The sequence below is a fragment of the Tachysurus vachellii genome, chromosome 19 (genome assembly GCF_030014155.1).
Source record: "Tachysurus vachellii isolate PV-2020 chromosome 19, HZAU_Pvac_v1, whole genome shotgun sequence".
Taxonomy (NCBI): Eukaryota; Metazoa; Chordata; class Actinopteri; order Siluriformes; family Bagridae; genus Tachysurus; species Tachysurus vachellii.
In genome coordinates this window covers 13,600,712-13,615,449 of record NC_083478.1, presented here as the reverse complement: position 1 = coordinate 13,615,449, position 14,738 = coordinate 13,600,712, and the positions used below count along the sequence as shown (strand labels likewise).

General features: G+C 39.2%; 1 protein-coding gene across 1 annotated transcript in view; it reads right to left on the bottom strand.

Moving 5' to 3' along the window:
* plxnb1a (plexin b1a) overlaps positions 1-14,738 on the bottom strand; it is a 75,817-nt gene that overhangs the window by 21,355 nt on the left and 39,724 nt on the right. The window contains exons 5-22 of the mRNA XM_060894222.1: positions 13,053-13,181; positions 12,840-12,940; positions 12,625-12,757; positions 12,330-12,486; positions 11,001-11,109; positions 8,669-8,777; positions 7,869-8,474; positions 7,320-7,454; positions 7,105-7,233; positions 6,916-7,009; positions 5,914-6,080; positions 5,626-5,777; positions 4,644-4,749; positions 2,654-2,796; positions 2,266-2,442; positions 1,268-1,496; positions 876-1,118; positions 505-681 (exon numbers count right to left, since the gene is read on the bottom strand). Coding sequence (XP_060750205.1) covers positions 505-681; positions 876-1,118; positions 1,268-1,496; positions 2,266-2,442; positions 2,654-2,796; positions 4,644-4,749; positions 5,626-5,777; positions 5,914-6,080; positions 6,916-7,009; positions 7,105-7,233; positions 7,320-7,454; positions 7,869-8,474; positions 8,669-8,777; positions 11,001-11,109; positions 12,330-12,486; positions 12,625-12,757; positions 12,840-12,940; positions 13,053-13,181 — 3,096 coding nt within the window. The remainder of the gene's footprint in view (positions 1-504; positions 682-875; positions 1,119-1,267; positions 1,497-2,265; positions 2,443-2,653; positions 2,797-4,643; positions 4,750-5,625; positions 5,778-5,913; positions 6,081-6,915; positions 7,010-7,104; positions 7,234-7,319; positions 7,455-7,868; positions 8,475-8,668; positions 8,778-11,000; positions 11,110-12,329; positions 12,487-12,624; positions 12,758-12,839; positions 12,941-13,052; positions 13,182-14,738) is intronic.

Sequence of the window (14,738 nt, the reverse complement as noted above, 5' to 3'; positions counted from 1 at the left end):
TTAAAAATCTCCATCACTATGTCTGGCATCTTGATTGCATTAATGTCCATAACATGTTATTTATTAACATTGAAAGACATTATTTAGGTCAGTGGAGGTTCATGAGAGGCTTCACCACCACATATGGTAATGTTTGTAATGTTACTGCATCACAGCTTGATGACCTCAGTTCAGTCCTGTGTTCCATCCTGATTTACTTTTCCCCCCAAATTTTAGGCAACGTTAAAATTTCCCTCAGGTGTGACTGAGTGAATGATAGTGAGCCAACGACATGTTCCTGCCTCATTCCCAGTGCTCCTGGGATAGGCTCACTATCTGCAGTAACCCTGAACAGGGTTAGTAAAGAAGAATTAATAATATAATAAAGGAATTAAGGATTTATTTAAAAAGAAAACAATTCAGATATCTATAGGCCTTTAGCTACATGTCATGGCAGGTGACATTAATTCTGTATTTGATCATCTTTTCTAACTGAATAAAGAGATGAAGTTTATAATGACTCACTGTGAACTCGAGCAGTGGATGAGTGACCTCTCGTTTCTTTGTGGCAGACACTGAGGGCTGTTGAGCAGGAGGCTCACAGTACAGGTGATTCCTGCTGAGCGTTTTTACAGCACACACTCCGTCTCCGATCAGAGCCACAACCTCCTCCGCAGAAAAGGCCAAGTCCAGATTTTCGCCCTACACCAATATCAAATAGTAGTGGTATGTATTTACTTAATTCATACATAGATTTGTTTCAAAATGGAAAAAAAATGATATCTGTTAATTACACTGAACTACATTAAAAACTAAAAAGTATAAAGTGTATAAAGTGGAAATATGTATTCCAGCTCAGTGTGTTGTGTGTTAACAGGTGAAAGATCATGTGTAACCTCAACAGAGATGATGCTTCCAGGTTTGTGGCGGTAGGGTTTGCTGTGGTCTTCCTGGTTGAGTGGGTAAAGAATGGGGTTTAGCTCATAAGTGAAGGGGCTGCCAGTGATCTTCTCAAACTCGAAGCTGAGATTATCCATCAAGAAATGGACGGTAACTGTAGCATGGCGAGCCTCTGGACCCATCTCAGGTGTGGGACACAGGAGCAGAGTGGAGTTGTAGATCACACAGTGCATCTCTGTCTGAAGAGAAAAAACATGTACAATTTAAATGCACTATAAACAAGGACACTGACAGTACTATAACCAATTTCAGGATTGTGTGACTATGAATTTATGGAAAATATCCACACATAAACCCATGTACTCATTCACACTGATTAAATCCGTACCTGCTTCACATCACAGATGCTGTCTGTTGGACAGAGTGACTCGGGAACTATGCGCCGCTCCCTTTTGAGAGGCCAAAGCCTGTCATCCCTATCAATGTGTCTCTCACTCTTTCTCTTCCTCCTTTTTCTCCCCTGAAACTGTGGTCCCAGAGGGCTCAGGGTCACTCGGATGCGAGGGTCCTGGACAACATTCAGATTTTCACCAGAAACTTTAATCAAACGACCCCCGCTGGGAAAAGAGACAGAGATTAAAAACACAAGTTAGAGAGAAAGGTAGAGAGGTAGAGAGAGAGGCAGAGAGAAAACTGGGACAGTGTCAGAATGGGAAACCGAGTTAACACCTAGTGAATGTGGTATTGAGTAATGAGGATGAGAAATTCAACTACATTCTGTAGTGTGTTGGCAGGAAGATTTGTGGCTTTGAATCAGAATCAGAAACCTGTTTTTTATTGACTTTTGTTTGGAATCTCTCTAATAAACCCATTCTGCCCATACTACAGCCCTGCTTTTTGTGTGATTATTTCAGGGGGTCTAGAAACTGACCCAGTCATGCAGTGAAGAATAAATAAATAACATGTTGAACTTGAATTGTCTGTTACATCCAGAACACCATCAATTATTTGATGCAAGGAAGCAAAAGAATACTTAAAGATGCGAATGTGAGATTCTTACATCTGATTGTATTCTGCAATGTATGTAGCCATATATTACTAAAAGTGAATTTTAAAAAATTGACCCTGTCTCAAAGCAGCTTTATGGAAATTTTAAAAATCACAATAAGCATGACAAAGATTAAACTTAAATTTATATTTTTACCCAATGAGCAAACTCCCTGAGAAAACCTAAGAGAAACCAGACTCAAAAGTGAATCCATTCTCATGACATCAGAGAGGTTGATTATAAATAATGAGCTTTCTCCAACTGTATTTAATCTAGTAGAACTGTGTAACCAGTGTTGTGTATTTACTTACAAATAGTTTTTTGGAACATGAATATACCTGATGAAGCTTTTAGAGGGAGCAGCTTTGGTGATGTTTGGGTCTGGAGTATAGTGATAGAACGTGTCCTGTAGATGGCGGTCTGCTCTACCAAACCAAACAGTTACGGCGTGGCTTCCGGTTCTGTTACTGCCACTGGTTACACATGCAATTTGTTCATCATCCAGTTTTGCAGAGCTGTGAATTCAGAATTTTATAAACACCACTATAAACATGAGGTTGTATATGGACAAATATTACACAACTGTGTTAAGCTGAAGAACAGTTGCTGAAAGAACAGTTGATGAAGTTTAATGATGAATAATCAAAAAATTTGATTTCTTGAACGTTGAATTCTTTTTCATGTATTTTTGTTTGTATATAGTCAGTTTGAACAAAGAATTTATACCTAGTTAAGATACAGGGCACTCCACCAATCAGGATTCTGATCTTATTATGCTGGCCTGTTCGAAGGTCCCGCCCCTTAATGATCACTGAAGTGCCTCCTGACATTGGGCCTTTCAGTGGGAGCATTCCCAGTAACACTGGGTCCTGAAATTCAGAAACACAGATGAGAAACAACAGGTATAAATCCTAAGATCAGATCAGGATGAGGGTTAAATGTAATGAATTGATATTTAATTATTTATCTACAGTGGTATGAAAAAGTGTTTGCCCCCTTGTCACACTAAAAAATGTAAATATTAGCCAAAGATAACACAAGTAAACACAACATGGAGTTTTTAAATGAAGGTTTTTATTATTAAGGGAAAACAAAATGCAAACCTACATGGCCCTGTGTGAAAAAGTGCTTGCCCCCTAAACCTAATAACTGGTTGGGCCACCCTTAGCAGCAAGAACTGCAATCAAGCGTTTGTGATAACTTGCAATAAGTCTGTTACGGCACTGTGGAGTAATTTTGGTTGTTGCAATTGTTGTAGGGGGGCACGGTGGCTTAGTGGTTAGCACATTTGCCTCACACCTCCAGGGTTGGGGGTTTGATTCCCGCCTCCGCCTTGTGTGTGTGGAGTTTGCATGTTCTCCCTGTGCCTCGGGGGTTTCCTCCGGGTACTCCGGTTTCCTCCCCCGGTCCAAAGATGGTAGGTTGATTGGCATCTCTGGAAAATTGTCCGTAGTGTGTGAGTGCGTGAGTGAATGAGAGTGTGTGTGCCCTGCGATGGTTTGGCACTCCGTCCAGGGTGTATCCTGCCTTGATGCCCGATGACGCCTGAGATAGGCACAGGCTCCCCGTGACCCAAGTAGTGTGGATAAGCGGTAGAAAATGAATGAATGAATGAATAATTGTTGTAATTCTGCCACTTTGGAGGGTTTTCGAGTATGAACCACCTTTTTAAAGGTCATGCCACAGCATCTCAATAGGAGTCAAGTCAGGATTTTTGACTAGGCCACTCCAAAGTCTTCATTTTGTTTTTCTTCAGCCATTCAGAGGTGGACTTGCTGGTGTGTTTTGGATCATTGTCCTGCTGCAGTTCGCTTCAGCTTGAGGTCAGAAACAGAAGGCCGCACATTGTCCTTCAGGATTTTTTGGTAGACAGCATAATTCATGGTTCCATTTTTCACAGCAAGTCTTCCAGGTACTGAAGCAGCAAAACAGCCCCAGACACTCAAACTACCACCACCATATTTTACTGTTGGTATGATGTTCTGAAATGGAGTGTTACTTTTACACCAGATGTAATGGGACACACACCTTCCAAAAAGTGAAACTTTTATATCAGTCCACAGAGTATTTTCCCAAAAGTCTCGGTGATCAAGATTTTTGGCAAATCTGAGATGAGCCTTTATGTTCTTTTTGCACAGCAGCGGTTTTCGTCTTGGAACTGCAGGCCATTGCAGGCCATTTTTGCCCAGTCTCTTTCTTATGGTGGAGTCATGAACACTGACCTTAACTGAGGCAAGTGAGGCCTGCAGTTCTTTGGATGTTGTTGTGGGGTCTTTTGTGACATAGTAGATGAGTCGTTGCTGCGCTTTTTGGGTAATTTTGGTCGACCGGCCGCTCCTGGGAAGGTTCACCACTGTTCCATGTTCTCCACAGTGAGTAATGGCTCTCACTGTGGTTCAGTGGAGCCCCAAAACTTTCTCAATTGTTCCTGAATTTCTTTGGATCTCGGCATGATGTGTAGCTTTTGAGGATCTTTTGGTCTACTTCACTTTGTCAGTCAGGTCTTATTTAAGTGATTTCTTAAGTGATTTAAGTGATTTGGGTTTGGATTTTGTTTAACCTCATTTAAAAACTGCATGTTGTGTTTACTTGTGTAGTCTTTGATTAATATTTAAATGTGTTTAAATAAAGTGTGCAAAAAAACAAAAAAAAATCAGGAAGGGGCAAACACTTTTCCACAATACTGTATATACAAGAGTATATGAATGAACTTTGCCTGGTAGTGAAATTCCTGGAGAGATTTTCCAACTCCTCCTCCTTTAACCTCCACAGAAACATGTCCTTTCCTCTTACTTCTGCTTGCTGTGGTCTTACACACAATACTGACCACACACACACACACACACACACACGCGCAAACACACACACACACACACACACACACACACACACACACACACACACACACACACATTAATCATTTTTTTATCTTAAACTCTTGTGTGGTGTTCGGGTGAATTGTCATTATATATTATATTTACAATATTATATTTATTACTAAAAGTGTTTGCCGTTTGTTGGAAACCATCCACATTTACAGATGCATTTTTGAGAGCTTTATCTCAGAGCCATTGACTGCATGAATCTTTGTTTATCATGTAAATCAGTTTTAAATACAAACTTGAAACATTGTTCCAATTAACCTTAGTTATAGATTTATGCCAGCAAGTTCTTTATTATAGTATATTGTTTTACACAAATTCTAACTTTAATAAATTAAAAACAAACGAAACACTTTCATTGTTAACTGTTATCTAGTAATTGCAAACATTAATCACAAATGTTGTTTATATTGGATGGGATTGAGGTACAGAGAATGTGTGTAAAAGACCTTTATGTGAAAAAAAAAAAAAAAAAAAAAAAAATATATATATATATATATATATATATATATATATATATATATATATATATATATATATATATATATATATTAAAAAGGTCCTGGGTCACTTTGGCCACATTAGCTAATAGTCCAAAGAGTGCCTAAGACTGCACATAACACAAGGGTTAACACAAATGTTGCTTTTGTTCACTGCATATTTATTCCCTTTTATAACTGTTACATAGGTAGATATATAAGAACGTTTTTAAGCACAGACTTTGCGCTCATTGATGAATTTAATACCGTTCTGTTTTTTCATCTAAAATAAGCATTAAAATAGGAATAACTAAAGATTAGCAGGAGTATAGTTTACCTGGAGGAAATCTCATATCTTGTGGGAATAACAATACATGGCAATCCAGCTACAAAAACAGAGTGCTGAATGTCCTCTGCTCTCTGGCCCAGGTTTGATCCTGAGATAGTGATCACAGTACCGCCCTCTACTGGACCAGACTGAGGCTCTATCTACCACAGAAAGCACAATTTTATTTGAGGGGCTTTGGGGATATTTAATATCAGCTGTAGAGTGGAACATACATAAAGAAAAGATTTGCAAAAGGTATGAATATGAAGCTTCATTTTATAAAACACATAGACAAACCCGGTGTATGTGGGGTGCGGGGCAGTTGTGCTGGATGTGCCCTCTGCAAGAGTTGTTGAAGACGCAGCTGGATTGGGTTCCTTCACACCACACGCATCTGTATCGTGGCTCTGCCGTGTGACAGCGGCTGCAGTCTGAACGGCCAACTGAGCAGTTATACAGCGTCACTGACAACCAAACACAAGCCTTAGTACACATACAGTACACAACACAAAAACTGAATCAAACTAAAATCATGGGTATAAAAGCCATCTAAGCTATCATCAGGGCTTTTCACACAGCACTCAACTCAAGGTTTTCATCATTCTAAACCTGCTTTTATCACAGAGTAGAAGAACATTTCACTGTGTCATTTAGAAGTGGTTATGAAAGTATGCTACTAAGCAGTGGTAACACAGCTTTTGTGGTGTTAACCCCACATTGTGGTGCCAAATTTGTACCAAAATTTGTGCCAAAAAGGGCTGTGTGAGAAGGCTATGGCTAGCAATATCCAAATGTTGTTAACCATCTAAAATGTTAAATGCTTAGATACAAAATACAGTGATTTGGACAGTCACAGAAACCCTGTGTGTTGTGTAAAGACTTCTGATTTTTCTTTATTTCTCTTTTCTTTATTTCGTTTTCCTGCCATTGTACATGTCAGGGTGCTTTAAACAGCCAAGGAGGATTTATATGGTGACACAAGCTGTTATTTAAACTGATTGCTTGCTGTATGTACAGTATTCAATCATGATTGTTGACCCTGCACATATGTACATGAGAACATTTACCCAGGGTTTAGGATTGTACAGTGTGAAACATCAGGTTATTAATACACAGGATTAACTGTTAACCCTGTGTAAAGTATGAGCAGTGTGAAACATGAAACAAGATAAGCCAGGATTCTGTTTACCTGGGGTTTAGCATGTCCCAGGGTTAACTATTTCAAGTGTGAAAAGCCCTAATATAATGCGGTCATGTGTAGCACACTTGAGATGTTAAAATTACTAGTGTCGCTCTTACTATGCAAGCCCTGTGAACTGTCCAACTGAAAAGAGCCTTGTCGCCTCACTGTGATCGGTGCATTGTATTCTTCCACAGCAGCAGAGTATGAGTACTGAAACACACAAAAACACACCTTCAGTCTCTGTTGTAATGTTTAATCTGTAAATGCTATGTAATAATGTAATGAGCTGAGTGTATGGGTGAGACCTGGTGGAGTTGACATGTAATATAGAACAGGAAAGGCTTTGATTCATCCCTTTGGACAAAGGCATTCACTACCACGGACCTGCCCTCTATGGTTAACACACACTCGTAACCCTTCCCGACATCATCATCCTGAGAGCACACAACCACATGCACAATGTAAGTATCACGTTATTATGAATCTCAAAGCAATGTTCGAGATTTACATTTCTTATTACCTGGAACAGGTGCAGGTTGCGTCCCACCAGTGTGATCTGCCTTACAATGTTTACAGGGAGGAGAGAAGAACCTTGAACTCTCTCCACACATGGACAGGTATAGGATGCTTCACTCATCACTGAGCCCTCATTATCCTGTGCATACAAGAAACATTATGCATCATGGAATCTGAAGCATATCACATGAAAAATAAGGGCACAAGGCAGGGTACCACCAATCAGCCCACAGTGCATGCCTTTGGACTGGGGGAGGAAACTGGTGTAGCCAGGAATAACATGCAAACTCCACACACATGGCAGAGGCAAGAACCAAACCCACAACCCTGGAGGTGTGAGGCAAACGTGCTAGCCACCATGCCTCCCCTACTACAGGCTATTCACTAGAGCTATTAAGTAAAACAAAAAAGCATTGTCTTATACATTAAATATATTTATTGCTGTTCAATTGCACTAAAAAAACAATTTCCGAATCATTGTTAATTTTGGATTTGTCCCAGCTTGCTTGGTTCTTTGCTCATGCTAACCGTTACCCCGAGAATACTGACTCACCAAATGGGGAACTGGATCAGACTGGAGGTCCACTTCTAAAGAGGAAAGAAAACTGGGTGACGCTGTCTTTCCATCCCCAGATAAAGGAGAAGCCAGAGACATTGATGACCCGTTCTTAAAAGATCCTTTTCCAATATCAGTCTCCCCAAACCAAACATTTAACCCAGCAGTAGCGGTGGTAGGAGTTGCTTTATCTGACAGTCCTGCGCCCACACTAGCCACCATTAGGGTGGGAACTGTGACCGAGTTTGCAGCCAATCCTTTATGGGACAGACCCATGACTTCACCATTGCCACCAGGAGTCATTTCTGACACATGTACCTTTTCTCCACCTATTTTACTGTCTTTATGTAGAACCTGGGCTTCTGCAACTATTGTTAATGCCTTTTGGGTTGAGGAAGGCATAGCATGCTGGAAATCGCTCGGCAGGTCGGTGAGGGTATTCACAACTGTTGTGGTTATTGCAGTTGGCTCTGGAATGGTGGGGGGTATTGCCAAAGCAGTAGACATGGCAGTAACTTTGGCTGGAGCAAATGCTTTTGTGGACTCTGTAGTAAACTGATCAAAGTCTTTCGTTGTTGAGAGAACAGAGGTTGGTTGGTTGAACTTGTGGTAGAAGGAAAGAAGAAAAAAGCACAATTGAGAGATTAATGAGAAGTAAGCAAAAACAGATAAACATTTGTAAGCAGACAATCCTGCACAATTATAAATACTGTCTTAATATTGACAAGCATATTATCGTAATCAAAACAAAAAGTAAAAGTGTACAAGTTTTTTAGTTTATTGCAGCATTAACATACATGCTGATTATATATGATTACTCCTTGGTGGCATGTGGTCTTGTGAGAGCAAATGTGCTGGTGGACGCACCAGTTACATCTCCAGCGACTGGTCACACACCCTATACATCTGCAGAGTGAGAATAAGGATAGAGAGGAAAAAAGAAAATTAACTTCTGTTAAAAGAGGTGAGAAATGATATCCTATACTCCAAGCAGGAAGCTAACTCAATTTTCTTAAAGCCCAAAGAGACTCATACTACTTGGAAACCATTAAATTACAGAAATTCAAGCCTATTACTTCCCGGACTTTAATGCTCAAATCAAGGCAACCTGAGTGGTATCTGAAGAATCAGTGCATATGTGATGGGAACTACTGATTGAAGATGAGAAAGCAGAAAAGAAATATGGTGTCTTGCCTCGAAAAGGAATGTACAGGGCAGCTGCTACATCACCAGAGAGACATCTGTCACTGAGATGAGACCATCTCAGATTCTCTCTTACTCTCACTGCCTGGATATTCAAAAAAATCCCTGATATATTTCTATTACATGGAGTAGTGTGTAGTATGTAGTTCTTCTACATGTAATAAAAAAATTAGATTTTCCAGAACATATACAAATATACAGGACGTAAGCCCCTAAATCACTGCATATGTATGTCATATTATAACTATGCATTTTTTGTTGTAATTTAACGCTTACTTTATATACTACTTCAGCAACATTATAGTCAAATTTATTTTCCGTTTTGTTTCTTATTCTTCCTAATAAAGGAAGCAACTGCAGCAGCAATGTACTTTTTGTAGCCTCTTTGGAAGGAAAACAGTAAACACTCCTACGTCAATGTTACTCATATACATTAATAATGCCTGTTCTGATAAATTATATAACAATGGGTTAAATTGGGCTAGAGCATGCAGTATCAGAGCACATCTGTTATATGTGAGCTGTGCTCTGGTGCTATAATTTAATAGAAATGTAAATCAGACCTGATTCCAATTGTCTGACACCCATTTAATGATCCAGTTGTATAAATCACATTAACAAGCATTGCAAAGGCAGCTTAAAGCTCCCAACAGTCCCATCTCTGCCCCTTTCTAATACTTCAAGCCATAAGATTTAATAGTCATAAAGTAATGAAGTACACTTCATCTCATTACACAAATTAGTTTAAGATGTCTCAACATTTGATTAGCATATATTACTGACATTAGATCATATAAATAAATATAGTGATATACTTTTGTACGTCCAGAGTAATCTGTCATACAGACAGCTAACTCTCCTACTCGCCATAGCCACATGACAGTATCCACACTGCTAGCTAAATGAAATCACAAAGGCTAACTGTATGTTAATAGGTTTTTATTCAATTTGACTGGCAATTTGATGCAAGGATAAGGGCTAGGCAAACACACTCTAAGGGCTTACTCGCAATTCCAGGAAGTTAGATAACAGAGATTTGCAGATCAAAATCTTAATTCAGCAGTGAATGAGATATGGAGTTAGAAAATTGGGCTTGGAAGTTGAGAGATGAGAGAGATATGGATGGCCGGAGGAAACTACTGACTGACTCAGAAGAATTGTGGCATGCTGGTCTAAGGTTTTTTACTGTAGTATTGAAAACTAATGCTAATCAATTATAGGTCAGAGCATGCCTTCTTTTGAACCAATGTTGTGTCAGTCAGATGTTTGGTCTGGTCTTTATCAGCAATCAGGTCTGTGCTGAACTCAGAGTTTACGATGACCCATTAGTTCCACAGGTGTTCTCGGTTGCACTATTATAAACTGTTGTAGACATTATCTACATTTACACTATTTACTGTAGAGTGTCACCCAAATGAGAATGGCTTCCCTTCTGAGCCTGGTTTCTCTCAAGGTTTCTTCTTCATAAGCTCTCAGGGAGTTTGTCCTTGCTGCCGTCGACCTCCGGCTTGCTCATTAGGGATAAGGATAAATATTCAGTATCTTAAGTTTTAAGTTAATCTTTTTTAAATAAATTTTAAACTTTCTTATTATATATTTATTTCTTTTTCTCTCTCTTCTGTTAAATACTTCTGTAAAGCTGCTTTGAGACAATGGGAAATTGTTAAAAGTGCTATACAAATAAACTGAACTTGGTTTAATCGGTTGTTTTTGCCCTGAGTATAATCTTACGATAGAAAATTCAAACTCGTTTACTGCTAGCTGAGAAAGCAGGGTTAGTATATTTAGCTTTCTCCTCATATATAATCCTTTCAAATCAAATGTTGGTGTAAAAATACTATAATATAATATGCACTATAATATATGATTGCACCAAATGTTAGAATCTTTGTTTATTTGTAATAAGATGAGGCTTGAGGAACTTACGGCATGGTGTCTGAGAGTTGCTGCACAAGAGAACAGTCATAAAATGTGAAGTCCTGAACCGCCACAGTCACATTCAGGAAGCGCAGAGACAGAGCGACTGACACAGAATCTGTCAGGAAAGACAAGTAACTAGTAAATCTTTAGATCAATCTAAACAACTTGATCTAGTTACAAATAAAGACAAAAAAGCTTTCTTGTGGCTTGAAGCTCATACTATTAACTAGATTTTTAAAGTTTGTCATGACTTTTTGGAGCAAGTATTCCCAAAGGCTGGTATGCTAGGATGCCTACACTTTTGGAAGCGAGTGGATACGAGCATGTGATGTCACCAGAATACCCGTGACGCAATTCACCTCATTTTGCTGAGTGTTTTGATATATCACTTGTCAATGTTGTGGAAAGTTTTTGGATTATTTATACTTGGGGCGGGGCTGCATGAAAACCGAAAGGCCAGTCGGTACACCAATTTAAAACTTTAAACTAAACAATTTAAAACTATTGAAAAATCTGGCCAAGTTTATAATGGGTGTCTATAGCAAAAAAGGCCAGTTTGAGACCCAGTGCTGTGAACTCAATCGCTTAGAAAAGTAAGAACAACAAACTTCAGACCATATCCGACATATCCAATTTTGGTGTACTGTATGTGACCCTGGTCTGAAGTTTGTTGCTAACACCTTTAATAAGTAATCCGAGTACAGGTACTCACGGTACCGGGTCTCAAAATGGCCTGAGAAAGTTTTCCCCTAGTTTACCTACTTTGAAAGTCTAATGCTGCAGCATATAAAGACATCTTTTACAGTTGTTCTTGCAACTTTGTGAAGTTTGGGGAAAACCCACAAATGCAGAAGGACAATGCACAAAATTAAGTCTCTGGTTGCTAAGGCCTTAAACAAAGAACTCAGAACAAAAACAGTCTGCACAGAACTCTGACCTCAACCCCACTGAACACCAATTGCACAGAGGACCTGCTCACCCAGTATTACTGCTTGACCTCACTAATGCTCTTGTGGCCACATTATGAATTCCCCCCAAAGTGGACATTATTAAAACAGCTTTAAATCTGAAATGGGAAGGTGAACAAGCGTGTATGAGTTAGTTGTCCACAAACCTTTGGCCATACAAATGTATAGTGCATCATGTAGCAAATGCACTATAAGGGATTGACTAAAAAAGAATACAATTTGAATATATTCACTATTTTGAACATGAAATAGTGAATGTAAATAGAAATGTTGATCTATGCATGATCTATAACTCTGCAGCAGGTAACTTTCTACATTAGACCAAACTGATACTGCTGAACATAGCAAACCAGAACCAGTGTCCTACCCTGTCCACGAGGTATAGGAGGCACCTTGTGGGCAGGAGGAGTGAAGCATGTGACTGTGGTTTCCTGAACAATCACAGCACTTTCTGTCTCATGAAAGAAACATGAGTATGCTTCTCCCTCAGAAAGACTTGGCAAGCCTGGTATATCAAGTGCCACCTACAGAGACAGAAAGAGTGCACTCTTATTTTTGTTTGTCATTTTATTAATATGATAAAAATCCAGGATATGTTTAAGATATTAATGTTAGCATACAGTGAATCAGAGAAATGATGTTTCGTTTGCACAAATGCATACATTTTTTTCTTCTCCAAGGCTGATGTTGGACTGAGTCAGAGACTCCACTGTTACACACTTTTGCCCCATGTCAAAACTCCAAAGCCAATGGCCTACACGGGAGCCACGACTACAGTCAAAATGCCTACCACACCTAAGAGAAAACAAAGAAAGAATCTCGTTTCTTCAAATTAACGTACATGAAAACTAATATTCGGTTTTGGCTTGATACTCACTTGCCCTCCAGGACACACCAGCCACAATAAGGATCTTGAGCTTCAAGACAGGACTGGCAGGTTACATGCTTCTCACACTCTGCCACAGGCCTTTTCTCTAACTGCACACGTTAAAACAGCCCGAACACAGTGCTTAAGTAACATGTCATGCTTTTTTCACATTTTAAAAACTATTCATACCATTTTAGTGCGCTATTTGGGATAATGACTTACAGTATTGCTGGTCATAATGTAGAGGTGTCTCTGGGAGGAGTCAAGCTGCAGGTCTCTGTTAATAGCTGAACCTGGCTGTATTGGAAGACTGGAGTATCTCTTCACTTCTCCGGAGCTGCCCAGAAAAACCTAGCGATGACACATCATAGCTAATTTGTGCACAAAAAAAGAGCAGTACATACTGTAGCACTACAATCAGTACAAGCAGCTGACCAGATATTAATATACTGTCAATCCCATAGCACAATATCCAAACTGATAAACAGTACACAATTAAAAGGTTACATTTAGAATCTTGTATAACTATATCTCCAAACCTATAAACAACTTTCTGGGCATTATCCTTAGCCAAGGAGTCAGGAGAAACTGTAAGGAGAACAGCAACAGGATACATCCGTGAAAGGTCCTTAATGCCTCTTGAATCATATAAAGAAGTGGAGTGGATTTCAGATAATCAGATTACTGGCCTGAGAACCCCATCAGCAAAGCAGGTGACATCGCTAAGAGTGTCAGGCACCTCGTTCTATACCGGCACTTGCATACTCAAGTTAGGCAGCTTTAACCGAATTAGAATTGACTAACTGCCAGTTACTGTAGGCTGTGGGAAAAATCATACAGACTTACGGTACAGATCTCTGTAAGGCTGACTAAGATTGTGGGTGTGTTTTGCAAGATTTGAAGCCTCTTGCAAGATGCATGAAGTAGTCTATGTGTGTCATCGTTGTGTGTCTACAGTATGTACCTCTTGTAGTAAAAGTGAAACCCCACTCCAGACAACTTGCTAAATCTTTAATCATAATTAATGATGTGATTTCCAGTTCCAATATTTATTTTGTAATGAAATTCAGGTTTTTGTGTTGCAACTACTTTTAGCAACATGGTCTGGTAAAATGGTTATTTTGGCTCTGTTTCTTACATAAAAAGAGTGATGCAGCAGCACTTAAGTCCTTTAGTCTGTCTAGCTCTCTCACCGCTTCATCTGTATACTCTGCACAACCAGTTCATCATGCTTCTTATTTTGCAGATCATTATATAGACAAAATCTCTGTAACAGCAGAAGTGTGTCCTGTAACTCAGTACAACTCTTTCTTATGCTATGTTCACACAAACAGAGACTCGAGTGACAAAGCAAATGGAGCGCATTCATTTTCACTGACCACAGTGAGTGACAGCCACCGTTAGAGTCTAGATGTTGGCATGACAAAGTTGAGAGAAGAATAACTTTATGTAAATACGGAGCGACTTTGTGCAACGACTACCAATAGGACAAGAGGACAACCAATAGGAGTGAAGACAGTAGAGAAGCATGTGATCCATGGCACAGAGCATGTGATCCATGGCACATCTCGTATCATATGATGCATATACACATTTGTGAAATACAAATTTCATTCCACAATGTTATGTCAGTTTAGCAGCAAAATAGCTGATTTGTTGTCAAGTGGAATGTTAGTTGTACCACCCACTGATTAACATTATTACTATGGCAAACAGTATAAGGAACACTTACTTGCGATTTTATAGTACAGAGACTACTGACTTGCAGCGATAAAGCCGCAGTGTGAACATATTTTTTAGAGCTTCAGGACCTTTCCATCCGTCCTTTTCTCTTCACAATTCTAAATTGGATTCTCTAATAAAATGATATTGACCATTGATAACAAATGATGAGTGAGAAAAGAACCA